The sequence below is a fragment of the Apteryx mantelli genome, chromosome Z (assembly GCF_036417845.1).
Source record: "Apteryx mantelli isolate bAptMan1 chromosome Z, bAptMan1.hap1, whole genome shotgun sequence".
In the NCBI taxonomy this organism is placed as follows: Eukaryota; Metazoa; Chordata; class Aves; order Apterygiformes; family Apterygidae; genus Apteryx; species Apteryx mantelli.
In genome coordinates, this window is record NC_090020.1 from 9,347,065 (window position 1) to 9,366,637 (window position 19,573).

The following is a 19,573-nucleotide window of genomic DNA, read 5'->3' on the forward strand; positions in this document are numbered from 1 at the left end:
GTCTTTCAGGATGCGTGGGGCCAGCACTTTGCTTCACGCAATGGATGAAAGCACTGGCAAGAAGCTGTTTTGGATCTGGGGCTTATATGGGGAGACTGACTGAGACTGTAAGAGCAGAAACCAGGTGAAAGGGACCAAGAAAAAACATTTCTTTAGATTCCAGCAATTCTGAGGTAAAGAAGCCATCTTCAAGGGAGCAAGCGTGGGGGCTCGCTCCAGAGGGTCTCTTGGGAAGAGGTTAAATGCAGAGCATTCCTATAGCCTGTAAAAAGGCTTTACACAGTAGCCCCTTGCTTATCACGGCTATATGCAGGTCGGTCATGTTTGAGCATGACTCCAACGTTTTACTGGGCACGTCCTGTGTCACAGCCAGACATGAGTCCATCATGTGGCTGGGCATAGATGTAGCCCACTCCTGGGGCTCCCAGGAGATGTCACGCAGCAGCGTGGAAAATTTGGACCCTTTGTTCCCCCTGTGACCTGCTCTTTATTCATGTCCGAGGAGTCCTTGCACATGACAGTAATGGGGGCAGGCTGAAAGTGAGGCAAACTGTGCTGGTGAGCGGAAAATGGCCTGCTGGTGTAGACGCTCCTGGCCTAAAGAGAAAAAGAAGTGTAGGAGAAGGAAACTATACTCAGGGCACAGTGCTAAGCTACTCTAATGTAAAAGAGTGAAGCACAATGACAGTTCTGTCAGGAGCTTTCTGTGGGCTCGAAAAACAAAATCGAATCACAAAAATATGGGGAAAAGAGCACATGACTCAAGATGAGCATAAAAGAAACAGCACAAACAAATGGGCATAAAATTGAAAAAGCTGAGGTGATAACTAGCTAGAGACATAAAAGGCGGCAAGACACAATGGCATGAGTGCACGTCAGAACAGGGGATGAACAGGTTAAAGAAGTGTGCATACAACAGACTCCCATTGCCACAGCTGATGAAATTTACTCTGGAGTAGTGAAGGAACTGGCCAAAATACTCCCTGAAGCATTAACAATTATCTGTGAGAGCTCATGGAAAATAAGAAAGGGCGTAGTGAACTTGAGATGATCAAAGAATATTCAGATGATCTTTTTTAAAGGGTGAAGTTATAGACACATCAGCCTAACTTCAAAGATAACAAGGTGATAACAGCTGGCATGGATTTGTCAAGGGCCAGTTGCATCAAATCAGACTAATTTTCTTCTTTGTCAGGACTGACTTACTGATTAAGAGGAGGCAGGAGATATGTCTGGACTTCAGAAAGCCTTTGCCACATAATGTTCTTATAAACAAACTAAAGAAATAGGGAACAGATTAAATGCCTGCTGGTTAGAGACTGAATCTCGCTGAGTTGTTATCATGGGCTCATAGTTGAATGGTGAGCAGTAAAGCTGACGTAAAGAATAACCGTTATACAATTTCCAGGTGACTGCAAGTTTCCTTCAGACACCTTGGAGTGAGGGCTTGGAACAGAAAATGGACCTTGGCAAACTGGAGAGACCAACAGAATGAAATTCAATCCGGATGACTGTGAAGTATTCCCCTTAAAACTGTCAGAGACAGACAGACATAGGAAAACCTGGTAAGGCAGCAAGTCTGAAGGACAAGGTCTGGAGTTTATGATGGATCAAAAAGTAAGCCCAGAAATTAGATGTTAGTGAGCATACAAGCAGAAAACCCTCCTTCAGGAACATGTTAAAGGAAACGTGTGGGCAGGTGTGGAGATTAGTATATCACTCCATTGCACACTGCAGAAGTCTCGGCTAGAGTGCTGAATCCAATCTTGGCGAAAAAACAAATTGGACTGTTTAGAGGAGAACAGCGGTGATGGAAAGAGATTTAGAAAATGTGGATGATGAGGGAAGCACAAAGAAACTGGCCTTGTTTAGTCCAGGCAGGAAGACTAAGGCAGAAACATGATAATAATTTTCCAGGAGAGACACAGTAATTACAGGAAGAATATGGGTTCGTTGTTCTCTGTATCCACTGTGAAAATGGAAGGAAGACATCCACAAAACTATAGCAAAGGAGATTTAGTTTGGGTATTAGAAAAAAACTATTATCTGGCACTTGTTTTCTTTTCTTTTAATTGCTTCAAGAGAAGGAGGCAAAATCCCCAGGTAGGAAAAGCCCGAGTATTAGTGGAGCGTGGCTGATTTCCAGCATCTAGTGCTGTAGTTCCATGTCTCTGTAGGCTGTCACATATCCTGCTTACCTGTTATACAGAAGAATATCTGGCACCCAAATCTGATCAGCTGGAAATCGCAAGTTCTGCACCTCTGGGTATTCATACTGATCCCAAGACAGGTAAACATCAACCCAGTACTGTTGGAAAATACATATATGAGATATATGAGCTGGGAAAAATCTTCTAACCTATTTTTTAATATTAGGGGAACAGAATGGCTGTTACCAATAGTAATGCAGTAATGTGATAATAGTTACATAGCTTATAGTGATAGGCTTTAACAATTAAAGAAGGCTGGCCTGTATCCTGAAGAATTTACAAAGTGATGACTGGATGTTGTGTGCCATTATATTGTAATTTACTGTCTAACCCCACCACCGTAAGACCTGAATACAGATATTTCAAACCTTTTCTTGATGGATTGACAGAAACTCTGGTAGTAGGCTGGTGAACCAACCTGGTCTGAAATAACTTGGCTATCATTAGTGGTATGTGGACCACTGTCTGGCAATCTCTGATGGAAATAAGTCAATTTGTTACAAAGATTTGGGAACGGGGGGTTAATAACCACCTCGCTATGACAGGCAAGCAAGTGGACTTTGTATCTCAAGGGCTTGCTTCTGATCCCCCTTCCCCCCTACACCAACACACACACTTAGTTCAGGAAAGGTACAGGTACAAGTTTTGTGCTGAACCTTGTGACTTGCAGCAAACCTCTGTGGCAGGGCTACCAGGGAAACAGTCACTGGTGCTATAACCATAGCCAGCCTCTCCTAGGGACAGGACACCCAGAGTCCTGTAGTCCTGCAGGATTGTCTGAATTCTGGATTTTTGCAGTAGGAAAGCTCATTTCTGTTGCAAATCCCAGCAGATCGCTGAGGAAGAAGCAGCCCATTCTGCTGTGCCCATTAACATGATGCAATGTTTGGCTGCTAATGTCATAGCAGAATTAGCTCAGTCATTCAAGTCTCCCCCAAGCTTTTTGCTCCTGAGTTACGTCTTTACAGAGCATAAGTCGCTCAGGAGATCAGTTCATGCTCCCACAAGAGCAGACCATACTTGTAACCACACAGGGCCAGCGGCAGACTTACTGTTAAGGAGGTTTTTTGCTCTTTATTGACACGGGTTACTCACCATCTGCAGCCAAGCATTTGTGATCAACACCTGATTCTTCTCATCCTTTAAACAAAAGGGAGAAGGGGAGAGAAGAGAAAAAGAGATGAGCCTCAAAATAGAGTTTAATCACAGGTGGACGCATCACAGCTCTGTTCCCTTCAAAACCCTGATTCTTGGAGAAAATGCATGCAAACTCTATTGAGTAGACTGTGAGGTCAGCGCAAAATCACTGAATTGTGCCACATGACCCAGACAATTATCGCTCTCTTTGATCCTTAAATCCTACAAACCTCCTGCATTTGTTGTAACTGAGCAACATCAGAAGTGAAAATAATAGATAATGGCTGTTATTTTGCTGGAGACTCCTTACCAAATGCACAAGATTTTCTTTTTCATTAGATGGGCAAAACAAGATGATTTCCAGTACTATGCAGCATACAGTAATAGGAGAGCGTTTCCACTGTCTTGGCTACCGCTGCAAAACAATAGTGAAAGGATGCTGAAGGTGCTGTTCCTTTAGAGTCTCGGCATTATGTAACTTAGCTCATGCTGAAAAGGAAAGGCTGGTCTTGGGCAAAAGCTAGTATATGGCAGCAGACTGCAAACACTGTCTGATGGGAGCTCATGTAGACGCCTTGGCTCTGTACAGAGCAGGAGCTTTGAAGGTTCAGACACCAGCATGTGGAGGCTGCAGTGAAGTGGCTCTGACTGGTGCCAGAAATGAAGAAGCCCTCACCTCGTCGGTCTCAGAGCAGTTTGGGGGAAGATGCGGGGATGGCTGTGGGGCCTGGCTGTGTTGCCGTCAGCCTGCAGGTGGAGAGTGACCACAACAGCAGAGACGGAAACAGCAGCCTTGCCCAGCTACTGTGGTGGGACAATGTGATTAATGTGGTGAGATCCACCTCCCTCTCCAGAGAGAAATGCAGTCTGGGCAGAAGTGGATCCTCATGCTTGGGCCTGATGCCGCAGCTAGGGGCAGGCCTGGTCAATGCAGCCACACTCTGGGAAAACCGGATTCTTGGCTAAAAGGCCCAAAAAGAGGCAGTTTCCACCTCTACCTCAGCTCAGCTCTCTTGGGCACTTGCTGGAAGGCACCGCTAAGGCAGGAAATCACTTGTCCACAGCAAAGGCATATACCTTCTACCTGCGGTCCTCAGACCACTACCCCATTGCACGCTGGCTTGACTCCCCTTCCTACCGATACGTTGGAATAAACTACCTTCTTGCCCCCTGAAACCTACTATTTTTTAATTAGAGACAATCTTTATGTTCCATTGTTTTCTTCCCATTCTCCTGCAGCCAAAGAGAAGCATCAAACACAGAGCTCATGCAGAGAGCAGAGGGGTTATTTTCATTACAGGCAAGATGCAGAGATCACTGAAGCAGAGAGTTATGTTTTAGCACCAGACAAAGCTGCTGTGAAACTCTGTGGCAAACACTGTGAGCTGCAGCAATCAAACCTCAGGCTCCAACGCAAAAATATATCAGTGCACGCAAGTGGAGTCACCAATCGGATGCAGTAGCTAGCACTCATAACAGGAGTACAGGAAGAACTGTCAGGCAGAGAGCTTCACCGAGACATGAATGGCCTATAGAATTTCTTAGGAAGATCTCTTCTGACTTCCTTGGGGCCAGGCTTTCACCTGATGAAGTTACTTTCCAGAGGTATATGGTGATCGTCCTGTCATGCTGGTTCCTAGCTGCCCTAGTCCTCTGAGTCTGTATGTGTTTGCTCTTAGGAACATCTGGTCCTCTGCAGTGTCTGAGGTGGCAGACACTGCATTGAAGACTGGCAGGTATTTAAACTCTACAGAGCACCCTGGGCATGTAAGCGCTCTGCGGTCATATTCAGAGGCATCTGTCAAGTCCTGCAGGTAGGTAGGGCTATCAAAGTCTCAGTCAACTCCCAGACTAGCTCTTGATCAGTAGTATCTCCAGCAAGCTCTGTTTGCTGCTACTGGGTGCTTAGAGCACCCACTTGAGCTTGGACACCAGCCTGCCTGTTGTATCTGTGGGCTCCATTCCTGTTGGCCCCAGCTCAAGGCATGCCTCCATTTTTGGCGGGATCTTCCTAGAGCTGGCTGACATTTCCTTGACCCAGTAGGTGACTGGATCTGAGAGTCTAGAGACAGTCAAAGAGCTCCAGAGGCTCTTTCTGATACTCTGGAGCTTGCAGAGGCTGACTGAGCTTACTGGAGACATGTAAAAAATAAGTGTACATGTGGTTGCCAGAGTCCTGTATGCAAAGCTGTATGTTACACCACCATCTGTCCTGCTCCCCTAGAGTCCATGCCGCCTGTACTCTTCATTAGTGCTCAACATCCAAAAAGCCTAGCCTCCACAAGCACAAGATAAACTACATCCCTGAAGTAGTCTGGGCTTTTGGATTGGTCTGACCTTTAATTATATTACTTTTTGCAGTATTTGCTGGTTAACAGAAGGAGTGAAGCCAGAACTGCTTTATTCATTTTGGAAAAATTGTCGGTCTAGCCACCTCAAGCTGCATTCATGGTCTCCCCTCTCTCTCCCCCTCCAGCACTACCCCCACAGCAGATAGGCAAAGCAGCTACCCATTAATCACCAGGGAAGATGTGAGCTGCTCAAAAGCAGACTGCCTTATCTCATGCTCAGCTCCGTCAATGGATGAGTGTTTTCTTTTGTGAGGCCTGTGGGTTTACTTCTTGTGCATGCCATGCAGAAACCACTGCATGACTGCAGACTCCAAGGCTAATGGATGAAGCAGAGCTGTCTGGGGAAGCCTCTTAATTACCAGTTCCCTGACAAGGAGGACGCTGGATCATTGGTACTGCTGAACGAGCATGAAGCTTGTCTGTGGCATGCTCCCTCCCAGGTAGCTCCCTGGCTTGCTGGAGCCGCAGGTGACCCAAAAGAGGAGCTGTGACACTTAGGTCTTTCCTCTCTCTGAGGTCTGCAAAAGGAAGGATTCTCCCCAGCTTCACTGCACCTCATGGGGAAGGGGAGGAGGGGACCTTTCCCTTTTCTTTAGCTACCTGAGAGTCTCTGGGGGATCCATTAAAGTGCAATGTACACCTGGAAGGCTCATGGCTTTCCTGCATGTGGAGAGGCCTCTGGTCAGCAGCCTTTTACTCATGGCTCTGTTTTCCAAGGAAAACCCCTTTTTTACCCCACATAAGCATTTTATACTTGACAGATTCCATGCCTGCAAATAAAAACACCTAAGACTGACTTCTGTAGTTCACAAAACAGTCTATTGCCCTAAACTGCTCACCCATTATACTTCTAGGAGCTCCTTGCTCAAACTCAGAAACTAATGACCCTGATAATCAGCTTTCACTGCAAACAATTCATCAGTCACCACAGAGCATATGGATATTTCAGGTAGCTTAAACACATTGTCTTTGGTACTATTTGGCTCCTTGTCACAGCACTCTTGTGCTCAGACCCACCATGTTTGTCCTGCTTCTTAGGTACGTTTTGCAGTCGAAGGTGAACTTTTCTATTAGGGTTGCCACAGGTTTATCTGCAGTGTAGCCATGCCCTACGTGGTCTTTCTGCCTTCCTTTTAATAACAGCAGTCAGCAAGAACACGAAGTCTAAGCAGGGCTTTGGGCTTCTTACATCTTCTCAGCCTTGGGGGGAAAGAAATGTCACTTCAGGCTGCTTTCATGGCTATCCAGAGTCTATTCTCATTCCTGCCTGCAGGCTGCTGAGCTTTCAAAGGGAGTTGGCTTTACGGACAGCAAGGCCCAGAAAATGTTATTTCTATATTCAGCACCAATCAACACACAGATGACAGCACAGATGCAGCCTGCTGGGTCCTTCCTATTGGTGGTTAAGGTGAAACAGAAAGTTTTCCCATGAAGGATTTGAGTTTGCCCGGAGTGCCTGATTTGCAGGAAGAGCAAAGCACACTTTATACTGTACTCTCCCAAGTCTGTGGTCTGCGCTAAAGACCTTTAGCATAGCTAAAGATAGTAAATATGAGATTCACAGAGAAGGAAATCCGTTGCCTTCTAGTGCAAGGGCCTTCTAAGGGCTCATGTGCTTATGGAGCTTCTCATTTCTGGAGGTTTGGTGATTTACTGAGCCATATAGCTTTGCATCCTGTAAAGAAATGGTTTGGTCTGGAAGGAAGGGGCTGGTTGCCTGTCCTTTTCAGAGCTGCAGAGGAATCACAGTTCTTGCTCTCTTTATCAGGAGCTGTGGGCCATCAGCATCTCTGAGACACCTGGGCATGATGTGGGCAGCTTAGTGGGCTGTATTTGTCTCTTACAGAAGTACTTCCAGACAACCCTGAGAGCAGATCTGCCTTACCCAGTCCCAAGAAGTCACTGGTTGCCTAGATAAAAGTACTGCTTTGCCTAGATAAAAGCTAATTTTCCAGCTTGGGAAGCACTGGAGGAGGTTCCCTCGTTGTGTGTCCTGGGTTCATATGGAGGGATTTAAGGTCAGTCATCAGGATACCTTTCTTCCCAGCAGAAAGCTTGAATAATCGCAGCACTGTGTGTTTTGTTACCAGTTCTCTGTCGCACTTTGCTTCAGGATGATCTTCCCTCGGCGTCGGGCAGGCCCTCTCCAACCCCTCCCCTCACTGCAGCCTGCAGCCGTCCCCGCCAGGATCCCAGGTGAGGCTGGAGACTGGAGACAGCAAGCTCCCCGGAGCCGCTTTCCCAGCACTCCCCTGGCAGTTCCCTCGGGCTGTAAATGTTCAGCCCAAACGAATCAGTTTGCTGCTGGTATTTACAAAAGCTGGAAAAGCTAGTGCTGTTGTCAGTAGCGAGTGCAACGGTTGTCCTCTAAATCCTTCCTTTCCTTATCTTGGTCACCTTCTCCCCTTTCTGTCTCCATCCTCACCCCAGTTAATCCTCTGCCCTGGACATCTACCTATTCCTACAGCCACCCTTGACCCATGGAGAGCAAGAAACTTACTCCGGCTTGTTCCAGCTGAGAAGCCAGTGCACATGCTGGAACATGTGAATATTTTTGTTTTGTTCTATTTTCCCTACTGTCAGTCCAAAGCTTACAGTGTGCGCAGGTCCACCTTCCTTTTGCACCAGGCTCTGCCAGTGGACTCTCCCCTTGCTTGCACCACCATCCAGATAAAATATGACTGCCCTTGGCCACATAAATATCTGGGTCCGTAATACACGGACAAAAAGAAACAAAGCCCTTGCTGGTTCAGTAGTCACATCATATGGTAACGTGTCATCGCGGTAACAAGGGACCTGTGAACAGGTGACTGACCGACATCATTAATCCTTGCCCTCTTGCAGAGCTATAGCCTTGGAAGCTGACTTAGTCACCGACTTATTGGAAGATATTCAGCTGAAAAGTCCCAGACTGGACAGATGACTATCATAGGTCACCAAAGGCCATCTGTGGTTACTCCGTTTTGCTTTTCTGTTTATTTGTTTTTTTTACCCTACCAATGTGCCTGAACATATAGAAGGGATATCTCAAGGTTTCTGCTGTACAAGAGAGAGGTTGCATTGACCTGGAGGTTTTCTCTCGGGAAGATTTGCTGGCAGAGACACTAGTCTCTGCACTGGATTTTGCTCAAGGAAATCAAAAGCAATGGGTGAGGCTTTGAAATACTTGCAGAATCAGTCTGTGTCTGCATCATGCAGTCCTTTCCTTTGCTGAAGCACCCATCTGGCCACAGCCTGGAGCTGAGCAACTAAAACATTCCCCTGACCCAAAGGACTTAAATATTTAGGGACGACTCAGCTTTAATGCATCGTGTGGTTGAAGTTCCACAAAACCAGAGATCTTCAGAAAAACCTGGGTTGCCCTGGTAACAGTTAGTCAGCATGGCTGGACAGCCTTTATATTTCAGGGGTCTCATTAAATATGAATACTCTTATGTTTACGGCTTTGCTGCCTGAAAGAGTCTAAAAAGTTGGAATGCATGCTTCCATAGCAACATCAACTTTGAAGAGATACCTGATGTTAAAGCATTTCATCTCACTACCGTTAACAAAGCACCTTCAGGAGGAAAAAGGGAATCAGAGGGGATAGCCTAGAGAGCAGGCAAAGGGACTGGTAAAGATACAGACATAAAAAAGGATAAGCAAACATCCACTGATATCTGTGGAGTATTTCTGTACCCATCAGGACAGAGATGTGGAGGGGCTGGTTTGGTCAAGTTAAGGGGTCTAGTTAAGAGCTCATGGCTGAACACCAACTCCTTCCCACTTTTCGCATTTTGTTGCTTTGGGCTTTTTCTGCTATGAAGGGCTGTAGGCAATTTCTCATAAGTGCTTTTCACCTAAGGGTGATCCACATTCACACAGCACAACCTGCCTTTGGCCTCTGCACTGGGTCACAGCGCAGAGCCTGCCAAGCCTGCAGATTTTTGCCTCGTCTCCCTTATCTCCTGCTCTTCCCAGTCTTCACTGGTACTGTTGTGAAAAAGGCCACGTCACGCAGACTTGCTTCCTCCCTGCACACGTGACATGACCGTCAGCTACAGCACAGGGCTGCGGGTGCCCGTCTCAGGATCCTCAGGCTTTTTCCGGGGTGCAGCTGCTCAGCAGTGCCTGCAGATCAAGACTGATATGAAGTACATCACATTACAGTCTCCAGCATTGGCTGTGAGTCTGTTGGGCCTCCAGCCCTTCATGAGAGACCCACAAATTCAGTGGATCCCTCCTCCCCAAACCAGTACAGGGTCCTGGGGAGAGCTGTGAAGCCACCAGATTGTTCAGCTGCTTCACGTAAGTTTCTTTAGGAAACCTCACAAGCTGGGGCAGAGGGCTCGCAAGGCTTTCCAGCCCAGTGCTGCTCTCTAATCGACTGCCTGGGTGAATTGGCGTGCACCCTTGGGGAAGGGGTGTTATGTCACAGTCCAAAATCACTCAGTCCTCTATTAAAGTCACAAGTCATCTGCACATAGCATGTAGGTGGTTTGCATATTCTCCAGGGTGAAGGTCTCATCCTGAAATAGCCATCCATGTGTTTTGAGCACAATTGGCAGGTGTTTCAACAAAGAAGACTAGACTCAAATCGTTATTCCAAGTTATTCATTATTCATTGCTTTTCTCAGCATTCAAAATCACAGGCAAAGCACCGGGAGGAAGGCAAAGAAAGGTCCTGAATAGGTCAGCCCTGAGTTCTTATCAAAGACAAACTCCTGGTCTACTTGCAATTGGTTTGCTTTTTTTTCTTGCATTTATGTACTGTTATGACAGCACAGCAAAGTAGTGTGATATAGGCCTGTCCCAAAACTCCAGTGAGCTTTTAAAGCCTGTGATCAGCCTGAAAAGAGTTATTCATAGGCCTTTCATTCTAAAAGAGCCAGTAGAAGTGACTTTTCCTTGTTCTCCTCAGCTTTCCAAGGTTCTTTAACACCGCGTTTGTTAGTCCTCCTCTCTTCACCGACACTGAGTCAGATTGGTATGTGCATATCACTTGCATTATTAACACCTCTCAAATTCCTTCAGGCATCCTGAGAACATCAGACAGCCAGGGATCACGGGATTAGGCTCACTTCTCATCAGCTTGGCTTTGCCAGGGCAAGGACCCTCAGCCACCCTAGAAGGTTTTTGGGGTGCTGGGGACAGAGAGCTTCACCAGAAGCAGCTTAAGGACATGTGCCTTGCTGCCCCGTGTGCATGCATGGCTGGGCACCTCCTTTCTTTGCCAAGGCAATGCTCTTGCTTGCCCCAATGCCGAGAGAAAACCCGTTGTGGAAGGAGGGAGGGAAGGCACGGCCACCTCCTGAATCCCTGCGCAATGCTCTGTTGGTACCACCGAGAAGATGTGGATCTATATACCACCACCAGGGCTGGTGCCACTGTGTGCTGTCAGGACCCCGTGACATTTCCCACTGTGAGGATGTCCTTCCCAATTTTTTGTGACTTTGCTAGACTCCAGTGCTTTGAGTCAGGATATTCTAGGCGACACAAACCATTCAGTGAATTCAGCAATGGAAAAATATATTTTCATACAAATTTAAAAATTCCAGTGACCTTTTCTTTGAGACATTGTAGCTATTAGGGGGTCTGAAATTTGATAACACTGACACTTGGAAGGCAGCCAAAATAATAATTCATGACTCAGTCGGCGCCAGCATTCCCATTTTTCAAGCTGCTTCCATGCTAATGAAGGGACCAATTGGTTTAAATTTTTTTCCCAGAGTTCCAAATCGGTCACAGTAAGCGAACTTTATGAGAGGGAGAGAGAGTTTGGGATTTAACTTTGATGAATCTACTGGTCTGTCAACCTTTCTGTAATTTTTCTGCTTGAAATTTTAATAACTATTTCTAGTGATCACTAATTACTGATTTTCAGAATATGTAATGATATTCAGCCTGATTCCCATCTCGGTTCCCATCTCGGTTTGCATCAGTTTCATTGCTCTGGTCTCAGCGAATTTGCTCTTGCTTTATAGCAGGATAAGAACGCAATGCATGGTGGAGAAAAGCTTTCTGGAAAGAGAAACGTGTTTTGGTAGAGGCAGTTCCATACCAGGAGGAACAGAGCAAACATACCTTCCAAGGCTATTCAGTAAACCCACAAATAAATGCAGGGGCATCCACGGAGGGTGGGGGTGGGATGAAAGATCCTTTTAATCCAGAAGGGCTGAAAGAGTCATTTTATCTCCCTGTCACTCATCAATACTTTAAAAATACATAAAATATAGAATAACTATAAGAATAATCCTCGCATTATTATGTCTCTTTCACATGCTTTGTGTATTTCAATCTTAAGTAGTCAAGCTTACGTTTTGGAAGTTATCAATCCAGAAAAGATTTGTACAGGATGTACTATAAGGATTATGGTTTAATCTAGTGAATAGCGATGCTATATTGGGAATAATACGTGAACGGCTGCATGTATGTACTGGCATATTTATATTTGTTTCTCCGAATCACTTGTGTGTTGACATGGGCTTGCTGCATGATGTCCAGTGCAGAGATCTGGACACGTGAGGACACAGGGGCGAGGGGGCGGCGGGGAGGATGACCTAGCTGCTGTAAAGCCAGTTTAGGAACGGAACGGAGAATTAGAGCCAAAAATTTAACCCTTGAAATTTTTGGTCATTCAATTCACATGCCATACCATCCCTAAAACACCCGTGTGCTAGGGAACAGGATCGTTTTGAGGGTGAATGTTGTACGTAAACATACCCAGCAGCGGTACAGTAGCTCTCACCTGCAGCCACACTTTGAAAAGAGATCCCAGTGCCTGCTCTGTATTAATGTTTTCCGTAACGAATAAACCCATTTTCCGATGAACAGGCCGGGTTTCTTTCCAAAGTCAGCTGAATTTAACAGGACCCTTCTCCATCTCGCTCTCCCTCTGCCTCTCTCTTTTCTCAGCGATGGTCTGGGTGGTCTGGGGCTACCGGGGCTGTGTGCACCACGCGTGTGGCCTGCGCTTCCCCCTGCTTTTTCACCTCTCTCTTAAGCTCGCCTTCGAGGAGAGGGCAGGCCCATAGCCCACAGCACAGAGCCTGCCGACCGGCAGCCCTCGGCGTTGGCAAATTTCATTCAAATCGTGCAAGCTCCAGCCGAGAGGCTGCTGCTCGCCAGCTCTCCCGGGCTGGGGTCGAGGGTCCTGCTAACCGAGCAGCACGTCGCCTGGGAAGCCCAGCGGGCAAAGTGAGGCGCCTCTGACGAAGAGAGCTGCCTGCTGTGAAAAATGGTCCCCCCAATAATCGCTTCCTTAGAAAAAGAAAAGAAAGAAAAAAAACCCTGCAAGGCTGAGCTGTAGCTTCCGATTTAGGGAGAAACAGTGTGAGCTAAAGCTTGAACCCAGCAGTTTGGTAAGTTCTTGGTAGAGAAGATAAAGGCTGCTGCACTGGGTCAGACCAGCTAACCTTGTAGTCTGCTTAAAACAGTAATGACCGCACCTGCGTGCTTAGGGCAAGTACGCGCAGATCTTTTTTGCTGGATTCCCTGTACGGCAATGCAAAGACTTGGTTTTCAGGAGATAGATCGAATCTTTGCTCTGCATTGTCCCAGTCAACTCTTCCGTGAGTTTGTCTTGCCGCTTTCCAAACCTTTCAAGAGCTTTGACGCACCACAGAGACAAATTCTGCAGTTTAAATGGGATTTGTATCTCACATCTGAGATAATCCCAGTGTCAGTAGGATGTGCAATCATGTTACCCACTGTGTAATCAAAGCAAAACAGTGCACGCTGAATTTTCCAGATATAGCATTTGCCTTGGGGTTGTTGCTACAGTAAAATAATGGGGGGGTTTTGGGCTTCTGGAAGTGCAAAATGACCTACTGTGGGTGGCTGTTTTTTGTTGTTTTTTTTTCCCCCCCGTATTCTTGTGGCTTCCCACTGGGGACTTGCAGTCCCTTTTTGTAGTTGTGATTCCCTCTGAAACAGGAGGAAATTCCCACAAAAGCACCTGAACGACTATGGTGTGTTAGGTACCTGGGCAGCCCGGCACCCGCTGGGGTACAGCGGGGTGGGAGGTGAGCAGGAAGGAGAAGAGCGCTACGGGACTGAGCCGTGCAAGGGGAGATGCACAACCTGACCTCTGGGGTGGCTCTGCCCACGCCTCCTCCGTCTCATGAGCAAAATAGACCAAAAGGACTTTCAAGCTCAAAGAAGCAGGTCTCAATAGAATATAAACTGGAATAAATCTTTCCAAAGAGAACTCAAAGAGACCAGCTGAGAGAGGACAGAAATAGAAAGGGTTTATGAATGAATCTCCTCTCACCCGCCGTGTCTCTGCAGGCAGGTTCGTGTTTCCTGGATCAGTTTCAGGTTGCTCAGGGGCTTTCTGGGTTGCAATAAGCTCTGTGCAGTCCCCTCTTCACCTGCAGAATCCTTTTCTTTGCATCCGCTTGGACGCCTGCTGATGCCTGTCGCCTCTCTCAGCCCCCTTTTTGCTATGATTTTGTCAGGCCAATACTTCTCTCTTCCTCTCCCAGTTGTGCCCTCAGCTCTCCCTTCTGCCCACCCCACTTTTCAGCCTCGGAGATTTCCCACCCCTGAGCAGGTCCAGCTCCCGCACCAGAGGTGCTCCTGCCGCTGGTGGCACCAAGGTACCCTGTGCCCGAATTCGCTGCCTGGCTGAGCGGTTCTTGACACCGGCAGCCACAGCTTGTGCCGAGGTGCCGTGGGTGAAGGGCCGGCTGCCAGAGGTGCGGGGGATGTCACCTGTGCTTGGGCTCACAGCAAGCCCTGGAGCCACCACCTCTGCTGGGCAGAGATGGCGTTGCCCTCGTCCCTGAACTCTGCAAGCACTGAGGGCACCAGGCTAACGAGCATGCTTGTCAGAGTATGGTCTCTGCAACACTGACAGTGCAGCAATTACTGGAAACCTCAGCCACGTGTTTGCTTTTGGAAAGGGCTTTTCAGGAATTTATTATCTCTGCAGCATGGTGCAGCCATCTTCTTAAAATTAGGCTCTTTATTTAGAGGGGTCTTTAAAAACATGCGATACACTCACAGTCAGGCTGGGGTTTTATTCTTGATACTCTTCTGTAGGTTGGCTGGTTGGTTTTTTTTTTTCTCTTTGTAGATTTAAGCTTGCAGTTTGGGGAGACTTGTGGCCTTGAAAACTAGTCAAACTTTCTCCTGCGGAGAATCAAGGGCAGTAAGACTGTTGTTGCGGTGTCTATTGAGGCACTGACCCAAAGGTAACAGTGAATAATATCCCTAAAAGAAAGAAAGCTGGAAAATGAAAACTGTATTTTTTTTTAATTCCTCATTAGTGATTCTACATAAGGGATATAAACCAATTCAGATAAGCTCCCCTACAAATGTCAGGAGGAGCAAACAAGCCATCATTCATGATGACGAATGGTTGCTACCTAGCAGGCTGCTATCACACTGAGCCAAGGAAAAATGGCCTGCTGTCATGCCTCGTTTCTTGACTACTCCAGCCTGATGGCCTGGCTCGGCTCTCAAAGCAAGAACAGGAGTCCCATTCCTGGTGCTCTTGGAGGTGCTGCACACTTGCTGGGGCCATCAGGGCTCAATGGGGCTCTCTGGGAGGGACCACCAGGCAAATCCCTGCTCAGGCAAGGAAGGGGCAGGGCACAAACCTTAGGCAAAAACGGCCCGCAGCAACAGTGTACGCGTGAGACAGCTCCAGACAAAGCTGACCTATGCTTAGAGGACAAGGCAAACTGCGCTGAGCCCTGCTGTGGGGTGACTGCCACAAGCCATTTCTGCTCTCTGTGTGTCTGCTCCCATATGCCGCTGGGGTTTAAAAGGAGGATCGTTGTCTAGATACTTTCTTAAGGCATGGGGGAAAAAAAGCACACCTCTGCACTTCTGTGACCTGGCAGGAGTTCTTGTAGCAATGAAGGCTATTCAATGGGATGCAAGTGTCTCGCACTGTCACACGCTTTGGCTAAAACATACCTCTCCAGCAAGAGCTGGAGCATGGTATCTAGCAGGAATTGGAAACGGGAGTTCTGGCAGAGCTGATCATACTGGCCCCCCTTCTGCTCATTTGTTCCCTGAGCTTACTGGAAGTGAGAGCTCTGTCTTGGCTCTAGTTGTGAATTAAGACAATTTTGGAAACAATTCTACCTCTAATGACACCTACCATTCATCTACCCTTTTTGTCTAGGGTCTATCTGACAAGCAGAGAACTTGTTCCTCAAAGTTTTGAGTGTGATGGCTGGCTTTGAGCACTAAAAAGCAAAAAAGGATCCCATGCAGGCCAATACAGGCAGGTGCCAGCAGGAAACGTAACCTAAGGAAGCCATGCTTGGAAATTTGCTTTGAATGGAGGGGAGAAGAGGAGGTGGAATTTTAGGTAATGTCACTAGATATTGCTATTCAGCAAACTACAGGGACCTCAGAGGTACCTTCCCTCTCTGTGCAGCAAAAGGAATCTGGATTGTCATAAATGCTGTTTTCAGCTGGTTGGCTGCAGAAGATGAATTCAGAGTTGATTAGGTTATGAGACAGTATGCTTAGGAAACAGACTTCATGGAGCCACTTCATGGAGCCTGTCCTAGATTTGTGTACGGTAGATGTGATTTCAGACTTTGGCAAGAGTAAAGAGTGATTGTTTGTGTGAAGAGAAAAGAGAGAGTCCCTCTGTGCAAGCAGGGACTGCTTTTTTTCTTTACGTTTTTCTTCTTTATATTGGTTCCTCTCACAGGGAAATAGTCCAGGCCTCACTTTTTCGCACCTGTCGTGGTGAGTACTTGTAAAACGTTCCCGTGAGTCCAGCAGTAACGTTGTACAATATCATGTCTTCTTTAGACCTTAATATCCATATTCCCCTCAGTGTGGCATTCTTTTTTCCTTCCCCAGGGGGCATGGTGCGTGAAGTCCCATAAGGTTGGGACCTTGCCCAGCACCCTGTGCTGTTGTGGTGCTGCAAGGTAACGCTCTCCTTGGCACCACCAGGAAATATTCCCCAGTTGCATGACTTCCTGCAGTGCTGGGGAACACAGGTAGGATCTGGAGAAGGTGCCTCCTTAGACAGGCAATAGCAGTTTGTTTCCACATTGAACCATTACCCTCATCATAACTCTGTTTGTTCCTGCTTCTGATAAAGTTAAATTCAGAAAAGTTCTGCCCAACCTACACTTAGCCCGCAGGCTGCTGCTCCTGCCTCAGATCTGTGTCTGTCTGAAAATTTGTCCGTCTGGTTTCCCTCCCCGTCTGTCAGCTAATAGAGATTACTGACTGCCAGCAGCGCTGGCTCAAATGTCCTGAACAACATTTCCACTGCTGGAGTTGGTGCATGGTGCACCTGCTGGGATGGCAACAAGGAGAAAGAGCCCGTGCAACACCCTGTGCAGAGAGAGGAACGTGTCCTTCAGTTAGCCTCAAACTAAAATATGTCCCACACCAGACCAGACAGCTGTCCAGGACACTACACTTCCCCTGTAAATGTGCCCATATAGCTCAGGTGATGCTGAACAACCTGTGCTGGACTGGAAGTGTCCCTGGTATGGGCTCCTTATTAAACTACTATTGTATGGCATGAAGGAGGAAGCTGTAGTTTAGCCCATATACAGAGGATTTTCTGTCACTGCCCTGAGGAGAGAAGCACCTTTTTTTACATAGTGTAAGATATACATCCCAGGTTACTCCAGCTGGCTTTTAAAGACACCATGACCGCAGTATGCAAGACCATGAGTCTGGAACGAGTCATTACCGCTTTGAGCTGATGAACTTCTAGCATCCGTGGTGTGTGCAGAGGTGGAGGGGAGCAAAGCATTGTTGCAGGTGCATATGTCCATTTAGATGACCTGTTTCCTACTCTGAATCACCAAAAGGGAGAAGATAAATCTAATTCTTTGGAACGGACAACCGTGACGTAAAGGAGGTAAAGAGCTTAAAAAATGCTGTCTGTTGAAAGGAAATATTTCATGCGGGAACATGAAAACCCAGCTGTAGATCCAGCATAGCATCCCCCCAAAGTGGGTTTTATGTAGCTCTTTCCTCCTCCTAACTGACTTTGAAAATGCATAGTCCCGTTTCTAATGGTAAAAAGCCCTCCACACTACTCCAGCCCTCAAATTATTGCATGAAGATAACAGCAAAAAAGGAAAATGCCACAGTGAGTTTGGAGGAAGACCTTTTGAGCTGAGATTTAAGATTAGCCTCTGCTAACCCTGGAATGACCCAGTGAAATTTACCTAAAATTGGCTGGGGGGTTTCTTTGTTCTTTCATTCAAGTCGAGGACTGTGAGCTCCTGCCATGAATGTGAGGGACTTCGGTTGGGACTACTGCACTCTTCTCTCTTCCAGCTCCATGCGATATCTAATATTTCAAAGCAGAAAGCTTCTTGTCCTGCCTGAGTGGCTGTTGCCTGCTGCCAGGAGAACCACAACTAGCTGGTCCTGCCACTCGTGCTCACGTGGCATCTCTACCCAGTGCTAGGGAGCTTCATTTTTAGGGGCCAGCTTTCCCCTCTGGGGAGAGCATCTGGTCTCCTACAGACTTTCAGAAAGATTGTAGGAAATTTAAAACTTTGGGTCCTCTGTCAAATGGGGTTGAAGCTGTCCAAAAGTTGGAAAGTTATTCTCTCTCTTCCTTCTTCCCTCCTGGGCAGTGAGACTGCATGGGAAAAGAGCCTACGCCACTGATTGCAGGAATGGTAAGATGGAGAAAGAGATGTTCAGCAGTTTGTTGTATTGACAGCTAAAGGTGGCCAAACCTGTTCTTCTGGATTGGTTTTTGCATGTATATGAATGAAATGCCATTAAAGACAATGAGTTGTCATATAAAATCCTCTTTGTGATGAAAAGGGGATCCTGGCTCGGATCACTGTGTTAAAATTTTCCCTGGGTCAGATCATCAGTTCTGCAAAAGCATGTTGCAGAGGCATCAGTCAAGACAATCGTCAGGGTGTGCCTCCAGATTTTGCTCTGTGCACGCTCTTGTGATTCCTAACCTCATCTCAGGGCAGGCTCCTTCAACCGCAGTGCATGGTAAAGGTGTGATGGATGAAGAGGACAGCACTATTGTAATGTCTAATGAAAAGGTGCAAATGCAGTGCTGGTAGCTCTGAAGACTGCCCGCAGTCTCCAGTTATTGCATCCTGGATGGTTCTAGGAATAACATGCCATTACTAATTTGTAGTAACACATAGCTTCTAATTTATTGAAATGGTTTGGGGGTTTTCTTCTGTTTAAAATGAATGGAAAAACTACATAATTAATCTGCTTGCAGCTCATGTTGTATCAGAGATGGCTTTGAGTTTAGAAGGATATTCACTCCTCCAAAGTGTCAAAGCACGTACTCTAGCGCTTAGGGAGGATGCTTGGCTAAATCCAGTCTGCTTTTCTCTCTGATAGTCTGGCCAAGAGGAAACGCGTGGTCTTTACACCAGAGATGAGATTTGTTACGCCGAATGGGTGCAATAGAGAGCAGAACTGCCAGGGACTTACCACATCAATTATCTGCAGCAAAGAAAGCTGAAGCTCAACTACCAGAGGTTGGGAGTCGTTCACCACAGGTCGTTCAAGACGACTGTAGTTTCTCAGCAGATCTCTGTACAAGCGTCTCTGGCCTTCACCCTGCTGAGAGACTAAGGGAAAAGAAAGATGGTTAACATCTGTCATTCAGATGGTCACACAGTCCATGTTGTTTGTTTGCTTGAAAAAATGTCTCTGAATGTCTTTTTAACTTGAAACCGGTTTCCTGAAAAGTAAGGATCTCTAATTCTGCCCATAGGGGTGCTGACAGAGCTTTTCTGTCGTGCGTCAGTCACACAGAAAAACTGGACTCAACCGGGAACCCTCCTGCTGATGGTGCAGGGAGACCAGGCTCTGAAGCCAAAGGGCACCTTCTTGGAAAGCGGCCAGAGGGCTCTTATTTGCTGCTTCCAGAAACCAGCTGCCACGGAGCCGGAGCTGGTG

The 19,573-nt window shown here is 46.9% G+C and overlaps 1 protein-coding gene across 1 annotated transcript in view; it reads right to left on the minus strand.

Annotated features, from left to right (window-relative positions):
• LOC136995359 (neuronal acetylcholine receptor subunit alpha-7-like) overlaps positions 1 to 19,573 on the minus strand; it is a 52,468-nt gene that overhangs the window by 28,313 nt on the left and 4,582 nt on the right. Inside the window, exons 2-4 of the mRNA XM_067315979.1 lie at positions 19,103 to 19,242; positions 3,306 to 3,350; positions 2,199 to 2,308 (exon numbers count right to left, since the gene is read on the minus strand). Coding sequence (XP_067172080.1) covers positions 2,199 to 2,308; positions 3,306 to 3,350; positions 19,103 to 19,242 — 295 coding nt within the window. The remainder of the gene's footprint in view (positions 1 to 2,198; positions 2,309 to 3,305; positions 3,351 to 19,102; positions 19,243 to 19,573) is intronic.